Genomic DNA, 17,569 nt, shown 5'->3' with positions numbered 1-17,569 from the left:
TATTTTTGCTGCACCTTGTATTTAATATGACAAAACTTTTTCTCATGTTACGATAATTCCAGGCCAGAAACTCGTACCATAAATGGCCTCCGCTTCCAACAAAAGAACCAGAGCAATAACCGCGACAATAGATTTCGTAAATTTCGAGCAACTATCTCTCACTCTAATTACGCCTTAATAGAAGTTGAATTTTCAATTTTAGAATTGAATACAGGATGGCGAACAAATAAGTGCATTCCCGGTGTCAGGAAGATTTTGGGATTATACTGAGCAACTTTTACTATGGGACCAACCCCGAAATCGCGAAAAAAGAGCAGTTTCATACATGTTGGCTAATGGCTGGTCCATTTTCTATGGGAGGGTTTTTTTCTTTCGCGATTTCCATTGCGATTGGTCCCATAGTAAAAGTTGCTCAGTATAATACAAAAAACCTCCCGGGCAACGGGAATGCACTTATTTTTTGGCCAGCATGTAGTGTAGATTATCATTGCTGATGCGATTGCGTCCATGAGACTTGGTATTAATGGTCGTGGTCTTGCTTGAGGCCTGTGGTGGTGGCGTACTGTTGCTGCCGGTGCAGCATGCCGAGGCACTGCAGAAGGCACTGCATGCTCGCCGCTGATGTGGCCTGAATATAAAAAAGAACAGTTACATGACTACCCGTCTTTTTCTAACTGTATTAATTAAAGAGGGTCGTACCCTTCTTTAATTTCCCCGCCTGTCTATATCGCGGCGAGATATTGTCGCGCCAATCATGTGCTAGCCCGGCGCTGATGCGTTGATCCGATACGATGTGTTAACGAGACAGGTATGCACGTATATAACGATGTCACGCTGGGACAGCGGAACGGCGCGCAGCGTCCAATGTGAAGACCACCTTAGGGCTATAGAACAGATTTTGCAGATCACCTCAACTAGGAGGTCCATATATCACAACTGGCGGTCACCACAGATAGGCGTTGCCATAGTAATTCAGTATGGTAGTTCAAGTTAGTAGGGTTTACTTTTACCACCTGGTACCTACTGGTACTCATGTAAATTAAACATATCTAAGGACTGTATCGTTTATTATAAATACAGATAAAACCTGGTCTAACTGTTGACGTGTGTATTATTTTGTATTACTATGTTCTTAAGGTATAATCTGGGGGTATTTTTAAGACATATCTGATATAAGAATGTTTTACATTTATTTTATTTTAGGGACTTTATGATGATTTTAATACCTTCTAGCAAATGTAATTCGGACAAGCCTATCGACACAAAACAGATAAGTACAGAAGTCAATCACATGTATGTACTTTACTTTTCATACCTACGCTCGGCGGTCGCTCTAGGGTTGCGAACTATGGCTTATGCACAAAAAACTATCGTGGTAGTGGCACTCGTATCTATCGTATCGTATCTCGTATCTAGTTGTTTGATTTATTTTTGAGGATGAAACGGGAAGAATGTAAATATAAAATAATAACATTAATAACTCAAATAGGTATTTTAATTTTAATGTCATTGTTATATTACAAATTTGTCACAGAAAATATCTTGCGATGATTTCGAGATTGGCGAAATGCACGATTAATCGATCGATTGATTAATCGTGCATTTCGCCAATAGTATATTTTAAAGTGTAATAAATTCGCATTCTCATGTACAATGTAATAAATTCGCATTCGCATTCTCTCTGAAACCATTGCTAGCTTAAAAAACGACAATTCACCGTTTAATGTTGAATTTAAACAACCGTCCACTGTACCAGTTATAATAACTTCACTTTTTGCTTCTCCATTATTGCACAAAAAAGTTCACAGACGCGTGTCTCAAGCGGATGGCACTCGCGCTCGCACTGGTCCCAACCGGTCCGAGATATCGTGTCCGTGAGCAGTGTCTATGTGTGCGTTGCTCGAGCGCGCTTTGTATGTAGATTGATTTCTGTACCTATCTGTTTTGTGCTATCGAGCTTAATTTGAGACTATTTCACCGATTCCTTAGTACGATTTAAAGAAACAAAAGGTTAATATGCTGCCAAAATATGCCATCTAAGTGTCCTTTTCATGATTGCTCAATTGAACATCCACAGAATAAATGTGGTGTATTTTATCTTTACATGAAAACGACTTTTTATGCAACATTTTGGATTCCCGTCAATTTCTGACGCCAGGGAAATGACGGAAACAGCTAAAAGAATCTACCGAAATCCAAAGCCTAACGGACATTCATGGCGTTGAACCATGGCTAGAACAGGTCGATAGAAACGCTCCATGATGGTTATATTGTATACCAAAGTCGGGGTTGTCGTAAGTAACATGCCATATTTTCAAAAAGGCCACCAAGCACAGATCCAAAACTTTTTTTCCAACTAAAAGAAATGATTAGACTATGCCCAGATGTTTCGCTTTACGAATCATATGTAATTGCTGTTTACATAGTACGATTTTTTTTGTGTAATACTTATCTTGTTCGCAAACCGTAAATTTTCTTGTAGTATTTGTCCGAAATCGTTGTAGTTACTCGGGAGGATTGGGTAAATATTGTCCAAACCATATGCTTTACGTGATCTCCCAGGACGAAATGTTACTTATTATTAAAGCACTAATTAAACTATATGTGTAATTTTTTAATAAAAACATAATACCAGAAAAAACGGCTAAGTAAAGTTGTATTTATAATAAACGATACAGTCCTTACATATATCTAATAACCTTTTGGACGCTAATGCCCGATATATCCGTCACAGACCACAGAGCAACACAGACCTACGTGCATATGCATAAAGTTCAATTTCAGTTTTGACACTTCGGTTACGTGCGTCCGAGTGACAGCTTTTGTGTTTAATTTAAAAGGTTAATAACTAAATAAAGGTTAATAACAGTTCAAAAAAGATAAAATAAATCTCCCCCCATTATTCCTTTTATATGCGCCAGCAACTGACATGTTTGAAGTCGTTACACATCAGCAGATATCAGTGGTGCAAAACTTTTTTTATATTACTGACATAGTACTAACCTTCAGTAATAATAGGTCCGGATCTGTATGAGGGAAAGGAGAGTCTGACGATTCGATACACCGCGCGAGGGACGCGTCACTGAAAAATAATAAAAAAGAAACAATCAGATATCAAATTGAATTTTGATGTCTTAAGAAAAATGTATCCAAAACACTAATGTTTGTAATTATCACAGAAGAGATGCAGGTATGCCGAACGTTTTTACCCATTTAAACAAGTAAAGTACCCAAGTAAACAAGTAAATCTAAAGGTACCTTAATTCAGTTTGCTGTAGTTGTTGTCTCGCGGATGCCATGGCACCGTGCACGGCGAGCTGTTCGCGCGGCTGGAGTGGCGGGTTTGCGCCCATCGCCTAAAACAAAATGTATATTCTCCTCAGATCCTACAATAGTTATTTGTTTTACAAGGGGGCAAAGTTGTTGTTTAACCGCTCGTGCTAATATTGATACCCGAGCAAGCGAAAGATTCCGAAATCTCGCTACGCTCGTGGTTCAATAAATGGAATCTTGAGCGTTGCGAGGGTTAAACAAAATTTGCCCCCGAGTGAAACACAAAATTTTTCATCACACCAACCTGAAGCAAATATTAAATGTAAAATATCAAACAAAATCAAATCCAAATGAATGTTATTAAATATTTATCATCCAGAATCATCATTTAAAAGTCATTTCTACCAGCAAACATAAGAAACCAACTCAAAATTTGCATTTGATTACTTTGTCTCCCATGTGAATAAAATGCAACTTTGCTATCAGTTTTTAAAGTGCAAAGTAAGCCTTTCCGAGCTGGTGTGGTGAAAAATTAATAACTTAGTTCTCTCTATCACTCTTTATCTTTAGCCTTTCTCTACCCTTCGGTTGTAGGCCTCCTTCATTTTACGCCATTTGTCAGGGTTCAGTGCGACCTGGAGCCACTTCTTCCCCGCAGTTCTTTTGATGTCTGGGCTATAGACATGTTAGGCTTTTAAAATGATGACCCAAAACCACAGAATAAATAATAGTACAAAGTACAGAAGACTCATTCCCTAACAAAACGCGTCTGTCACGATCAGCACAGATATGGCCGCTAGGTGGCGACAGCGCCACGCGCGGCTTATGGCTAACCCCAAAATTGGGCCCGAACGGATGTACTTTTAGCTACCTGTAGCTAAGCGACGAAACTCCGCGAGCCACGCCTGCCAAAACAAAGGTCATAAGAACCAATTCATTCATTCATTTATTTTGGGTTCCGTCTATTTGGCATAACTTCCGTGACCCGAAACGCATCTGGCATAACCTATTTCGCAGAAATGTATTTCGACGAATGTTAAATTTGCAGAAAGCTTCAGTTTGTATAATATGCAATAGGCCGAATGTTTGCAAGTCCGAATCTTAAATAGACTACTATTATTTTGGCCGACTTTTGATACGAATAATTTTATTTTGCGTTTGTTTAAATGTCCGAAATGTGATTTGCATAATCTGTTTAGCATAATAGGATTTAGGCGAATATTTACATCGCAAAAAACATATTTCGATTCTTTCTATTTGGTATAACTTGTATGATCTAAAACGCATCTGTCATAAGCTTCATTTAGCAGAATGGCACATAGCATTAGCGCCTGCGCTTTGCTACGCAAGGACGAAGGGGCTGCTATGCCCGTAGCGCCGGAGCAGATGCGGAGCCCAACAAAAAAACTGTTGCTAGAAAAGTGGGTTAGGTTAGGTTAGAACTGCGACCCCACGGAAACAATCTATTGCCAGAAAAGTGGGTTAGGTTAAGTTAGATCTGCGACCCCACGAAAACAAACTGTTGCCAGAAAAGTGGGTTAGGTTAGGTTAGAACTGCAACCCCACGAAAACAAACTGTTGCCAGAAAAGTGGGTTAGGTTAGGTTAGAACTGCGACCCCACGAAAACAAACTGTTGCCAGAAAAGTAGGTTAGGTTAGAACTGCGACCCCACGAAAACCAACTGTTGCCAGAAAAGTGGGTTAGGTTAGGTTAGAACTGCGATCCCACGAAAACAAACTGTTGCCAGAAAAGTGGGTTAGGTTAGGTTAGAACTGCGACCCCACGAAAACAAACTGTTGCTAGAAAAGTGGGTTAGGTTAGGTTAGAACTGCGACCCCACGAAAATAAACTGTTGCCAAAAAAGTGGGTTAGGTTAGGTTAGAACTGCGACCCCACGAAAACAAACTGTTGCCAGAAAAGTGGGTTAGGTTAGGTTAGAACTGCGACCCCCAAGAAAACGAACTGTTGCCAGAAAAGTGGGTTAGGTTAAGTTAGAACTGCGACCCCATGAAAACAAACTGTTGTTATTCGGCGAAATGACATGAGAAATAATAGTTGCGAGTTGCGAAACATTCGGCGAATTAATTTCAGCCAAAAAATATTGGGCCTACAACATATATGATTCTCGCAAGTATGCAAAACATTTCTATGCCATAAGATTTTATGCTTGTAGTACATTATGCTTAATGGCGAATTTAGCTAAAATAAATTATTTCAAATAAAATTATGCGAAATGAAACAGATACCAGGGCCCAGTTTTATAAAGTTACAAGTTACAGGTTACAAGAGTACAGGCTACAGGCACCTGTAATGCACTGTGAACGGCTACAGGTGTTTTATAAATACACATAAATAATTACAGTTGTAAAGAACCACGGTCAATCTCGATTACATGTGAAATCTACAGGTGTGAAGGACACCACTATTTTTAAAAAAACGTGTGTCATAGATACTCGGTTCTCTACTAAATTATGTGTTTTTGTTTGCTGTAAAATATTAATTACTGGAAAAATGGCCAGAAATGAAGGAAAAATCGAGTGGTTGAGAGCGGCGTTCCATGCCAAGGATATACTTTTTGGGCCGTTTTCAGATTCAGATTGAGTTAGATTTAATAAAATATTTACGTAATAAGTAAATAACATGTAAATAAGTAGGTACTCTTTCACATTCTTACATTAAAATGTATCGTTTCGGTAGCGTCTCAAAGATAAATACGGTGTGTATCGAAAATTATGAATAGTACACTTTACCATAATGTGAATGCACTATATATATACTTATATAAAGAGACGAATGCTAATAAATCAACAACATATATCGGCAATAATCCCTTTCCATTTCCTAGTAGATAAAATAAAACGAATCGTCAATAAAATCAATATCAAACATATTGTCACTTTATTTCCTATTTACTATATATTTCAGATCATTAACAAAAACTGATAAGGTCAGTGCATGGAAAAGTATGCATGCCCTGGCACAATCGTTGGCGTTGGTGCTTAACAATAGAGAGTAAAGTTTAAAATCTCTCAGAAAACGAGTCTACAAGTAACTGCTGTTGTGCTGTTACAGGACTCAAGACGTATGTAAGTTTTTGTTACAAGTGTACCAATCTACACTTGTAATTTACAATTTTTTTATAAAACGCCTGTTCGATTATGAATTTAAAACTATAAAACTCCCGTATTTTCGTCTATGGTTGAGCTACAGGCACTTGTACCTGTAACCTGTAAAATTGTAACACAGTACTTTTATAAAACGCAAATTGTAAAAAACGGAGCAAGTGTTGCCAGTAAACGCCTGTAAACTTGTAACTTGTAACTTTATAAAACTGGGCCCAGGTCTCGATTCGGACATTAAAATTATGCCAAAAGACACTTTGATCAATAAAAATTATGCGTAGAGCACGTATGCGCAACAATCCAGTACCAAGTGAGTTTATGCTAACAGTATATTATGCCTAAAGTTATTATGCACAATAGAATTATTACAAAAAAAATTATGCCAAAGATAGGGGAACCATTTATTTTATTCACTAACAATATAATGCAATTGAAAGGCTATGTCTATGAAAATTCAATCCGAATTATTAAACCTTACCTTACCCATGTATCTGTTGCGTCAGCCAAAAAATTACCTTGAATTTTTTCTATAGTAGGTATAAGCCGACTTCAAAATTAAATTTTAGGCTACACAGGGATAGGGAACCAAGCCAATTGGTTTTTAAACATTATTATACACGGTGTAACATGAGAAAACTGAATAATTTTAACCACGCAATTCTGAGGTCAAAAAAACTAAAAAATGTAATATGAGTTTAGGTCAATTTCGCCAAAAAAAAATTTGTTTTGTTTTATTTTTTCAATGTATTTGTACATAAAAAATAAATGTTATTGGTAAATTTGTCACTTAAAATTGATTATTACATGTTTTTTTCGTAGAACCTACTTTTTGCAAAGTGTTACTTGTCACTTTTTGAGATCTATCAATAAGGATATTTAGACCATAGCAGCAACATCACCATCAAAAAGGCCTTTTACACTATGTAACAATAAAAACTTGTTTTTTTTTTAAAATTAATAATATCTCTGAAACTAGGTGAATATCAAAAAAGTTTATAGGACATTTTTGTCTCTAAATATGATCAGGAATACGCTGTTAAAATTATTTGGTATACTCGTGTTACACCATGTAGATCTTACTATGCCAGCGCATACCTTTGTATGTATCTCTGCAATAGCCCGCAGCCCGTCCACCCACTCTTGTCTCGCCCTCGCGTCGGTGGCACGCAATTTGAGCATGTCTCCTGACGCACAGTTCAGAGTGAATGTGCGCGAGTCCTCATCACTCGGACACACCACAGCAGCCGCCAAATGTGCCTATAGATTACAAACATTTTTTTTAGTTGTAATAGGTACGCTGGGCAATGAAGCGCTGGTGGCCTAGCGGTAAGAGCGTGCGACTTGCAATCTGGAGGTCGCGGGTTCAAACCCCGGCTCGTACCAATGAGTTTTTCAGAACTTATATACGAAATATTATTTGATATTTACCAGTCGCTTTTCGGTGAAGGAAAACATCGTGATATTCGTGAGGATACCGAACTAATCCCAATAAGGAGGCCCTCTGGGTTGGAAGGTCAGATGGCATTCGCTTTCGTAAAAATTAGGGCCTACGTCAAATCATGGGATTAGTTGTCAAGCGGACCCCAGGTTCCTATGAGCCGTGGCAGAATGCCGGGATAACAATAAGAAATACATCTTAGTTATTAAACTACCTAATTATGAATTTATCTATAAACCTCAAGGAAGCTCTATGAAGGTCATACCTCTCCCCTAGCAGGCTGCCCAGGCTGCACCGTGTCTCCGGGCCCATCGAACAAATAGTACGACAGCACGCCCGTCTCGGGGTCCACAGCGAACCAGCGCTGCTGCCAGCCCTTCACCACGTTCGTGTACTTGTACAGCTGCCCAGACAAGGGCCGGTGAGACCCCAGCCCACCACTCTTCATCATTTTGTTGACTATGAACTATTGAACTACGCTCGCAAAAATTATTTACATCGACTGTGCTGCTGTGTGTACGAGAGGTACGACGGATTTGACAGTTGGATTTTGCGTTTATATTTCAGATGTAGCAAAGAATTTTCTAATTTAGTAATAAAATGTATACTGATAATTAAACGATATGCTACTGAACCATATTTCATTTTTTTTATAACTAAAACCACAAAGTTACCAATTAATTTAAGATAATACATTCAGAATTTTCCTTACGTATAGTTTGAAAACTAAACGTTTTTTGACAGCTGTCGTCAAGATAGTTCGTTACTAAAGAGTATTGTTTTCGTCTCGGTTTTCCCATCCCAATTTCAAGGTTACTTCCTTAGAATTGGATTTAATTTTATTATTGTTGTGTATGGAATTTTAGAAAAGAAAGACAATGGTCTTTAAATTAGTGCGCATTGATGCGGAAGAGCCGAATAAAATTCAGCTACCGCTAGGAACACATTTAATAGGGAGAGGAAAATTTCTCGATGTAAGTTATTTGATTCATTTGTAAAATCTACAATACATCTTGTTTTCATGCGGTCATTACTTTCTTCTCGCAATTACTTACTAATAAAGTAACTTCTTTATTTTGGTAAACGCTTTAATTATAAATAAACTTGCAGAAACAAGTTTACGTGATAAAGCGGTGACGCATCAGTCATTGTAGATATTACGTATCGTATAGGTCCCTTAATATTACTTTTGTCTTTTTCAGTGCGAAGATAAGCGAATATCCAGAAACCATGGCCATCTTATCATATCAGGAACCAGTGTAGTCATAGAGGCGGTAAGTTTACTAAACATACTTGTAGATTATTGTAGAAGACAAACACAAAAGTAAATAAAAGTTCGCCTTTACAACATAATTATGAAAAAGAATTGTATAAAATAAAAATAAAATAAAAAAGCCCTTTATTCATTGTAAAAAGTTTACATAAAAAATTTTAAAATAAAACTAAGACTTATATAATATGTGTTTTACTAATGAATCCCTAGTGGGTAAAGGCCTCCTCCAATGCTGCCCATTTGTCCCTGTCCTGTGCTGTCGCCATCCAGTCTGTGCCGGCTGTTCTTTTTAGGTCTTCATCCCAACGCATTTGTGGTCTGCCCCGGCCTCTTTTGCCAAGTGGACCTCTCCATTTGGTGACTATTAATGTCCATCTCTTATCTGTAAGTCTTGCTGTATGGCCTGCCCACTTCCACTTTAGTCTTTTTGCATAGCTCAAGGCATCTGTTGCTCCTGTTTTTTCTCTTATTTTTGAGTGTCTTATTTTTTCAATTTTTCTTATATTGAGCATGCTTCTTTCTAGAAAAAGAATTGTATCACTTTATAAATTTTCAGTTGCACCAAAACCCCTGTTTCTTCACAAAAAAGGGATCCGAAGAAAAGCAAGTGTTAAAAAAGTCCTCTAAAGAAATACTTGACAATGGTGATAGATTTGGGCTCTTGCCGGGCTCTTATTGGTATGAGGTGTTGCACTGTACTACAGAAACAGACAGTCAAGCGACTGATGTGTCAAACACAGAAGAGCTTGACCTGGGTAAAGGTGAAACTGATCAGGATAGTCGGATAGATCAGACGTTAAACACAGAAAACGTTAATTCTAATGTTAATGAAGAAAGAAAGAACGAGGAAAATAATGAAGATTCTGTTTTGAATTTTGATTTAAATGAGACAGTGGGAAATGCTGGAAGACCTGAATCACCATCATTACTGGGTAAGTGAAACTACATTGTAAAATAATGAAAAACAGAACTAAACAGTTAATCATTTACAAACATATCTACTATTCAAAATTACCTTCAACATAAACATTTAAAACTGCAGTCTAAAGACTAAATCTAAAATCTTACTACCAGCAGCTTTATAATAGACAATTATTTTCAGACCAACAAAATGAACAGAATTCACCTCACCAACAAATTGGGCCTTCAAGTCCAACCACCACAGAGCAAACAGACCCACCAGAACCCACAGTTCCCACAGACCCACCAGAACCCACAATTCCTACAGACCCACCAGAACCCACAGCTCCCATAGACCCACCAGAACTGGCAGCTCCCACAGACCCACCAGAGGTTCAAACAGAACAGGAATCAGTATCACCACCTAAAAGAAGTCATAGTCCAGAAGGGGACGATGGAGTTAAGAGGATAAAGACGGAGCCGGCAGACATTAAAGAAGAGTTATTGGTGAAGCAGGAACCTGATGCCAGTGATGGGGCGGGACCCAGCAGTGGCCAGGCTGATCAAGCTGTAAGTGTAAGAATGGTAACTCCATACATCAGTATTCTTACAAAGTTACCAAAACGCACATTATTTTGTAGTCAACTTCTAACATCAAGTAGTGGAACTAACAGTACTGCTACTTGACACACACACAAGTCTCGCTACTGCCGAAAAATGTACAGCTAAAAGAATTTACAACTAATATTAGAAGGCGTTACAATAGAGTTTCAAGTAATCTGGTTATAATATTAGCTGAAGGCCGCCGGAAGACGCTGGATGCGGGTCGCTTCCAACCGGTACGAATGGAGGTCCAAGGGGGAGGGCTATATTCAGCAGTGGACATCTTATCGCTGAGATGATGATGATGATGATGAATGTACTGTTAGGAGTGTTGCTGTTTGTACCACTTGTAATTATCTTTTCGTATGTTACGTATTCTAGAGCGCATCTAATGCAGCAGACGGAAAGGCGCCGCCGAGTCCGGCGCCACCACGAGAACGCTGCATGTATGGGGCTGATTGCTATAGGTATTTGAGTAATTTTGTACTTTTACCATTTAATTCATACACTTTGGTTACCATTCTGAAAGTCTGAAACCCATTCAGCAATCATAGCATATCATCATAGTTCAAGCAATCATTAAATGCGCTTCCTTCCACCATTTTATAGGTTTATCATTATAATGCTTTGATTAACGATCATTAGCAATAAAAAAACCAGATATAGATGGTCAAGCAAATCTTGTCAGTAAATAATCGGCCAAGAGCATGTCGGGCCATGCTCAGTGTAGGGTTTCGTAGTTTCCATTCTGTCAAAATAGGCCAAACGGGGGCTATTAGCAAGTATCATAAGGGAGTACCTTTGCAACAGCGCTTTGTACATTACGTGTGATTACGTCTTTTTACTAAGAAAAGAAGATTTTTTGCAATAACTCAAACGACTAGACCGATCATGTTCGCTATAGTTTTCATTGAAAGTATTTATTAAGCTCTTGTTTCATATTTTTTTCATATTAACCCGTGGTTCAAAAGTTAGAGGGAGGGGCACATTTTTTTTTCTTTCGGAGCGCAATATTTCCGAAAATATTAACTATATCAAAAAATTGTTTTAGGAGTCCCTTATTCATTTTCAAAGACCTATCCAACGATATCCCACACTATAGTTCGTTTTTTTTAGCATTAGAAAGAACTTCGCAGAAGTAAGCTTGTGGTTCCAAATCCGGCACTTTTAGCGGTAATAATTTGAAGTAAATTATATGTATTGACCGTGCTACATTAGATAATTCAATAATTATTAACAATAAAAGAGCCTGATAAAAACTGTACGCTTACTTCTGTGGAGTTCTTTCTAATGCTAAAAAAAACGAACTATAACATAATAATGTATACGTAATACAATAACATAGTGTAAATAATAGATGTAAGATGTATAGAAATATGCTTAAAAATTGTGACTTGTAATGCCTTATTACCAATAAATGACGTCTATGTCTATGTCTAACGGGACAAAGTAAAAAATTAAAAAAAAAGCTTTGTATGGGAGATACCCTAAAAAATTTTTTTGCACTTTTTATTTTACCTTTCTGTCGTAATGCATGATTTATGTATCCATGCTAAATTGCAGCTTTCTAGCCTGGCGAAACTATAAGGGTTTCTAGGTGACTACGTAACCCTAAAAAAGGCGGCAAATTTAAAAAAATGTGGGCGCGACGAGTAATCCTTCCATAGAAAATTTGAATTTCGCGCCTTTTTGTACTGACATGATTTGCTTGACCAATTTTATATGCCAATTCCAAAGATACATAAATCGCGTACTTTTTTGAGTTCCTGACAGTTGGAATGATTTATAATCAGCGGGTTTTTAACCTCGTTGAAATGTGTTTTGTAACAGACGTAACCCGGTCCACAAGGCGCAGTTCGCGCACCCCCGGGACACGGACTGGGGCGCGGGCGAGCAGGCGCCGTGCCCGTACGGCGCGGCGTGCCGCAAGCGTGACCCGCGGCACTGGCGCCTGCACTCACATCCACCGCAGGCGCGCATGCCACCCCCAGGTAACTTATTCTTTCTGGGCCGGATCTCTATTGTTTCCCAAATAGTTTTAAGTCATAATGTATTGTTTGTCCGAATTTTCGTTAGTCATAATTGGTTTTTCTCAGAAACGCGTAACTTTTCAGGATTGCCATAAAACAAACCTAACCTAACCCATCTATAGAATAACCTTACGAAAATCCTGGGAAACAAAAGGACCCCTTCTGGGGGCCTCTTGCGGATACACTTTTATTTTCACATCATCTATTCGGAAAATAGCTTTTTCTTCTAGGAGGGATCAAAGTGGCACTTTTCTTCCCTGCTAGGGGGGATCAAAGTAACACTTTTATGTTCTAGCAGACTATTTTTACATTTTATTGCACATTATTTGTTTAGCTTAAATAATCTATTTAAGCATCATAATTCCCTCATAGGAAATGTGAAAAGCACTATGTGTCACTCGGTATCAAAATTATTTCGTCTTGGGCGTTAACACTTGAATCCTTCATTACGCTCAGGATTCTACTTTGAATCCAACACTTCATTCAGGATTCAATGTACGCCCTTGACGAAAATATGTCATTTTGATCCCTTGTTACACAAACTATATTATACTAAGTCGGTGGCAAAAAAGCTGACGGCCCGTCTAATGGTAAGCAGTCGTCGTTGCCTATGGACGCTTGCAACTCCAGAAGTGTTACATGCACGTTGCCGAGCCTAACGCTCCGCACCCTCGTAAGACCCTGATCTGTTTAGAAATAAATTCCTATTTCTAACTAAACAAATCAGAGTTTTTATGAATAACAAAGACGTGTACGAATTACGAACCCAAAGAACGGTGTGCCTTTTCACGACCTGCACCTATATTTTTTAAATTTCCACTTAGTAGTGTAACTAAATACTAGTATGACCATATTTACAAAAGTAAATAGAGCCACTAATCCATATTCACAATTTTTCTTAGGTTCTACATAGGCACTTTTACACTGATTTTATCATAGACGTCGCGTTTTACCGTCACGATTAAACAGGTATAGACAGTTTTAATCGTCTGTCGAAAGATGGCAGAAAATGTACTGTAGCTACATAATTTACCATGACAGTAACTCTCTATTTCAAACTCTCTTTGCCGTAAAGTAAACAGTACTATAGTGTAATACAATTAGGTCAGTAAATGAATGCTCAAAAAACGTTGTAGAGGGAAATGCTAGGAACACAATTTTTGACTCCGTAACTTTGTTTAGACTAGTTAGGAGGTGAACATATCAAAAGTCCCCGGCTGTAGCCCCGGTGCTGCGGGGAAGAGGGGGTTAAGAAAGTCGAATTTTTCGGTTTTTCATTGATATCTTGGAAACTTTGCATCTTAGCGACATGACTACTAAGACAAACCGAAAGCTCATAAAATTAGTTACAAGTTTTATCTGGTCAAGTTTTTCGATATCTTGAATAGTTTTTGAGATACCCGCTCTTGAAAGTTTATTTAGGGATTTTAATTTTATCTTGATATCTACATCAGTGATGCTATTAGGCCATGTTTGGTATCATTTTCGTATAAATCGGGGGTGCTGAATTCATTTATGGTATCACATTGACACTATTCCGAAGAAAAACCAAAATTAAAAAAATATATATTTTTAAAAATCCCTCTTCACGCTTAAACCGCTGAACCAATTTCGTTGAAATTTTGTATAGAAATAGTTTCAGTCTCGACACAGGACATAGGATGGTTTTTATAACCAAAAGCATCTTTTGAGGATGTGAAAAGTGGGGTGGAAGTTTGTATGAGGAGTCAATAACCGCTGAACCGGTTTAGGTGAAATTTAGGATGGTATACATCTGTGATTTAGATGAAAATGATACCTAACATGACTTCAAACTTTACCTTAAGCAGTATTTACCTAAGGAATTCAGTTTCGTCGACGAAGTTGAATTCCCCACATACTCCATTTCACAACTTTAAAGGATGATTATTGAGATAAAAAGTATCTTATGTCCTGTCTTGGGACTCGACATATCTGTATACCAAATTACAATTAAATCGGTTGAGCGGTTTAAGCGTGAAGAGGAATTAAAAAAAAAGGTATTTGTTTAAAGTTTATATGTTTTTTCTAAGGAATGGTGTCAATGTGATACCAAAAATGAATTCAGCACCCCCGATATATACGAAAATGATACCAAACACGGCCTAGCAGCTTCACTAATGTAGATATCAAGATAAAATTGAAAGCCCTAAATAAACTTTCAAGAGCGGATATCTCAAAAACTATTCAAGATATCGAAAAACTTGACAGAATAAAACTTGTAACAAATTTTATCAGCTTTTGGTTTGTCTCAGTAGTCATGTCGCTAAGACGCAAAGTTTCCAAGATATTAGTGAAAAACCGAAAAATGAGACCTTCTTTCCCCCCTCTCCCCCCCAGCACCGGGGCTACGGCCGGGGACTTTTGATATGTTCACCTCCTAACTAGTCCAAACAAAGTTACGGAGTCAAAAATTGTGTTCCTAGCATTTCCCTCTATAACTTCTTATTTCTTGGCCTAAATACCCAACTTGCTCATCTACACGGTGTAACATGAGGAAACCGAATAATTTTAACCACGCATTTCTGAGGTCATAAGAAGTAAAAAAATTAATATAAGTTTAAGTCAATTTCGCAAAAAAAAAATTTTTTTGTTGTTTTGTTTTTTCAATATTTTGAATGTATTTGTTCATAAAAAATAAATGTTATTGGTAAACTTGTCACTTAACATTGATTTTTACAATTTTTTTTCGTAAAACCTACATTTTGTAAAGTGTTACTGGTCACTTTTTGACATCTATCAATAAGGATATTTAGACTACGTCCCATAGCAGCAACATCACCATCAAAAAGGCCTCGTACACTATGTAACAATAAAAACTTGTTTTTTTTAATTAATAATATCTCTGAAATGAAACTAGGCGAATTTCAAAAAAGTTTATTGGACATTTTTGTCTCTAAATATGATCAGGAATACGCTGTTAAAATTATTCGGTTTACTCATGTTACACCGTGTATAGGGGTTATTCGCGGACGGTCTGGAACGCAAAATGACTAGTGTAACATTTTGCCTACATCGCGAACGGTCCAGAACGCAAAATGCTTACATCATTTTCCGTCGTTTTATCTTTACGTTGGCGATGTCGACGGACTAATCTGTGCGGTTTGGCTTTCGGCCATTTGAAGATAACTAAAGAACCTTACCTACCTGTGTGATATAAAAAAAATTGCGTTCTAGACTGTTCGCGATATGGGCAAAATATTACACTAATCATTTTGCGTTCTAGACCGTCCGCGATTTTACCGAGTTATTCCCACTAGTTACCACCAAGTTCTTACCAGTGGTAACTACTGGGAGTTTTTTCCCCACCTTTTACCACTGGTAACTACTGGGAACTTGGTGGTAAGTTGGTAACTATTGGGAATAACCCATTTTACCATCTCTAGACTTAACCTACCGTATGTTCCCAGCAGGTGCGCAGGTCGTGGAAAGGCACGGGAACGTGTTCTACATCAACGCTCACGCGGTCAACTTTTACGACGATCACTTCCAAGTTGAGGACGATGACGGGGACAGCGTCGACTTCGATTATGAGTTCTAATGCGTCGTATTAAGGTTCTAGATGCCGTGACAGATGCACTAAGAAAGTTGGGCCAAGTGTATTGCAACCTGGGTCTGTCTCATTCTAACTATAAGAACCTGAACTGAAGGTGTGAGAACACCTGAAGTTATTTTTTTTTGTTCTGGATGAAGATTGGCGAAAGCTTGGTAAAATCCAATATAAATATCGAGACTTGATTTATGGACATGATGGACGTTCTTGTCTACGTGATAGCGTGATAAAACGGTAACCGTCACTTTCTATCTCACGGTGTTCAAAAGTGACAGTTATTTTATCACGTGGATAAAGCCTAAAAGCCATCCATAATGTTCACACAAACAATCCTATATATAAATTAAGTAAAACTCGGGCTATTTCCTAAAGCCTCTGGAAACACATTTCAAAGTCCATTACTTCTAGATGACTACACAATTAATGAGAAGAATTAAGGAGAATTATGTAATTTAACTGATGACTACAGAGACATTATGTTTAGGTCAAAGGCCGAAAGCAAAAAAGCGCCAGCGGGCATCCCAATCAGTATCAGGGTCTGACTCTGACCCTGGATCAGCTGGAAGTCCTGGGTCCCCTCAGAACCTGATTCTAACAACGAAAAGGGCCCGGAAGCCTCTGCCCAAGATGGACTCCCAGGATTCTGGAGATGAGGACCCATTCGCGAGCGACGGAAGCGATGATTGGGTGCCGCCGTCTAATTACACTGACACGCAGGATTATTAATGATTGTTATTAAATGTTGTGGCATTTGAATTTTGTTGTATTATTTCCAATTAGATATTCAGTTAACCTTTTATAGTCAATGTATACCGACCGACCGATGACCGAATGACCGATATATCCGCACCGCAGGTTCATCGCCAAAGACTGATTAATCGGATCAACATAGACCTACGTGCATGTGCATAAAGTTCAATTTCAGTTTTGACACTTCAGTGACATGGCGTCCGCGTGACAGCTTTTGTTTTTGACACGGCGTCGAAAAGGTTAAATAAGTATATCTATAGAAAGTGGAGTGAGTAACACTGCAGTGGCTTTTTACATGGGTCGAAAGGTATTTTCAATGAGCGCATACTCACGAAGTGTGGTTACAAAGCATAGAGTATACAGTACGACTTCTGAGTTTTATGTGGTTGTCCTTACTGTACTACAAAGGGTTTCAAAATTCGGTGTATTCCCATTTGTCAACGCCGCGCCACCATACATATTATGGGGCGGGGGGACAGATGGGAATGATTCATATAAATGCACCTATTCCCATCTGTGCCCAGCCGGAACAAATGAGTAAATGGCCTGAAACTTAGATAAGCGGACGGCGGAAGCGGAGATTTTTAACGTAAGAAAAACGCCAGTTC

The 17,569-nt window shown here is 38.2% G+C and overlaps 3 protein-coding genes across 4 annotated transcripts in view; 1 reads left to right on the top strand and 2 right to left on the bottom strand.

Annotated features, from left to right (window-relative positions):
- LOC134669098 (cytochrome c oxidase subunit 6B2-like) overlaps positions 1-17,569 on the bottom strand; it is a 308,332-nt gene that overhangs the window by 278,076 nt on the left and 12,687 nt on the right. The gene's annotated exons all lie outside the window — the stretch shown is intronic.
- On the bottom strand, positions 462-8,354 carry LOC134669060 (oxysterol-binding protein-related protein 11). The gene is made up of 5 exons (XM_063526583.1): positions 8,100-8,354; positions 7,492-7,653; positions 3,259-3,356; positions 3,004-3,082; positions 462-628 (listed from the first exon to the last, which is right to left on the bottom strand). Exons 1-5 carry the CDS (start codon positions 8,283-8,285, stop codon positions 521-523), a joined length of 633 nt encoding a protein of 210 aa, XP_063382653.1. The 5' UTR covers positions 8,286-8,354; the 3' UTR covers positions 462-520.
- LOC134669086 (aprataxin and PNK-like factor) lies at positions 8,624-16,967 on the top strand. Of its 2 annotated transcripts, none has more exons than XM_063526611.1 (7): positions 8,624-8,808; positions 9,037-9,108; positions 9,664-10,039; positions 10,210-10,577; positions 10,992-11,077; positions 12,441-12,601; positions 16,696-16,967. In XM_063526611.1, exons 1-7 carry the CDS (start codon positions 8,713-8,715, stop codon positions 16,935-16,937), a joined length of 1,401 nt encoding a protein of 466 aa, XP_063382681.1. In that variant the 5' UTR covers positions 8,624-8,712; the 3' UTR covers positions 16,938-16,967. The 2 variants fall into 2 exon arrangements, with proteins under 2 accessions (XP_063382681.1, XP_063382682.1); XM_063526612.1 differs by having other exon boundaries at positions 8,626-8,808; positions 16,069-16,782.

The sequence above is a fragment of the Cydia fagiglandana genome, chromosome 11 (genome assembly GCF_963556715.1).
Source record: "Cydia fagiglandana chromosome 11, ilCydFagi1.1, whole genome shotgun sequence".
NCBI lineage: Eukaryota > Metazoa > Arthropoda > Insecta > Lepidoptera > Tortricidae > Cydia > Cydia fagiglandana.
Note: the sequence above shows the minus strand (reverse complement) of the source record. Positions and strands in the feature narration are given on the sequence as shown.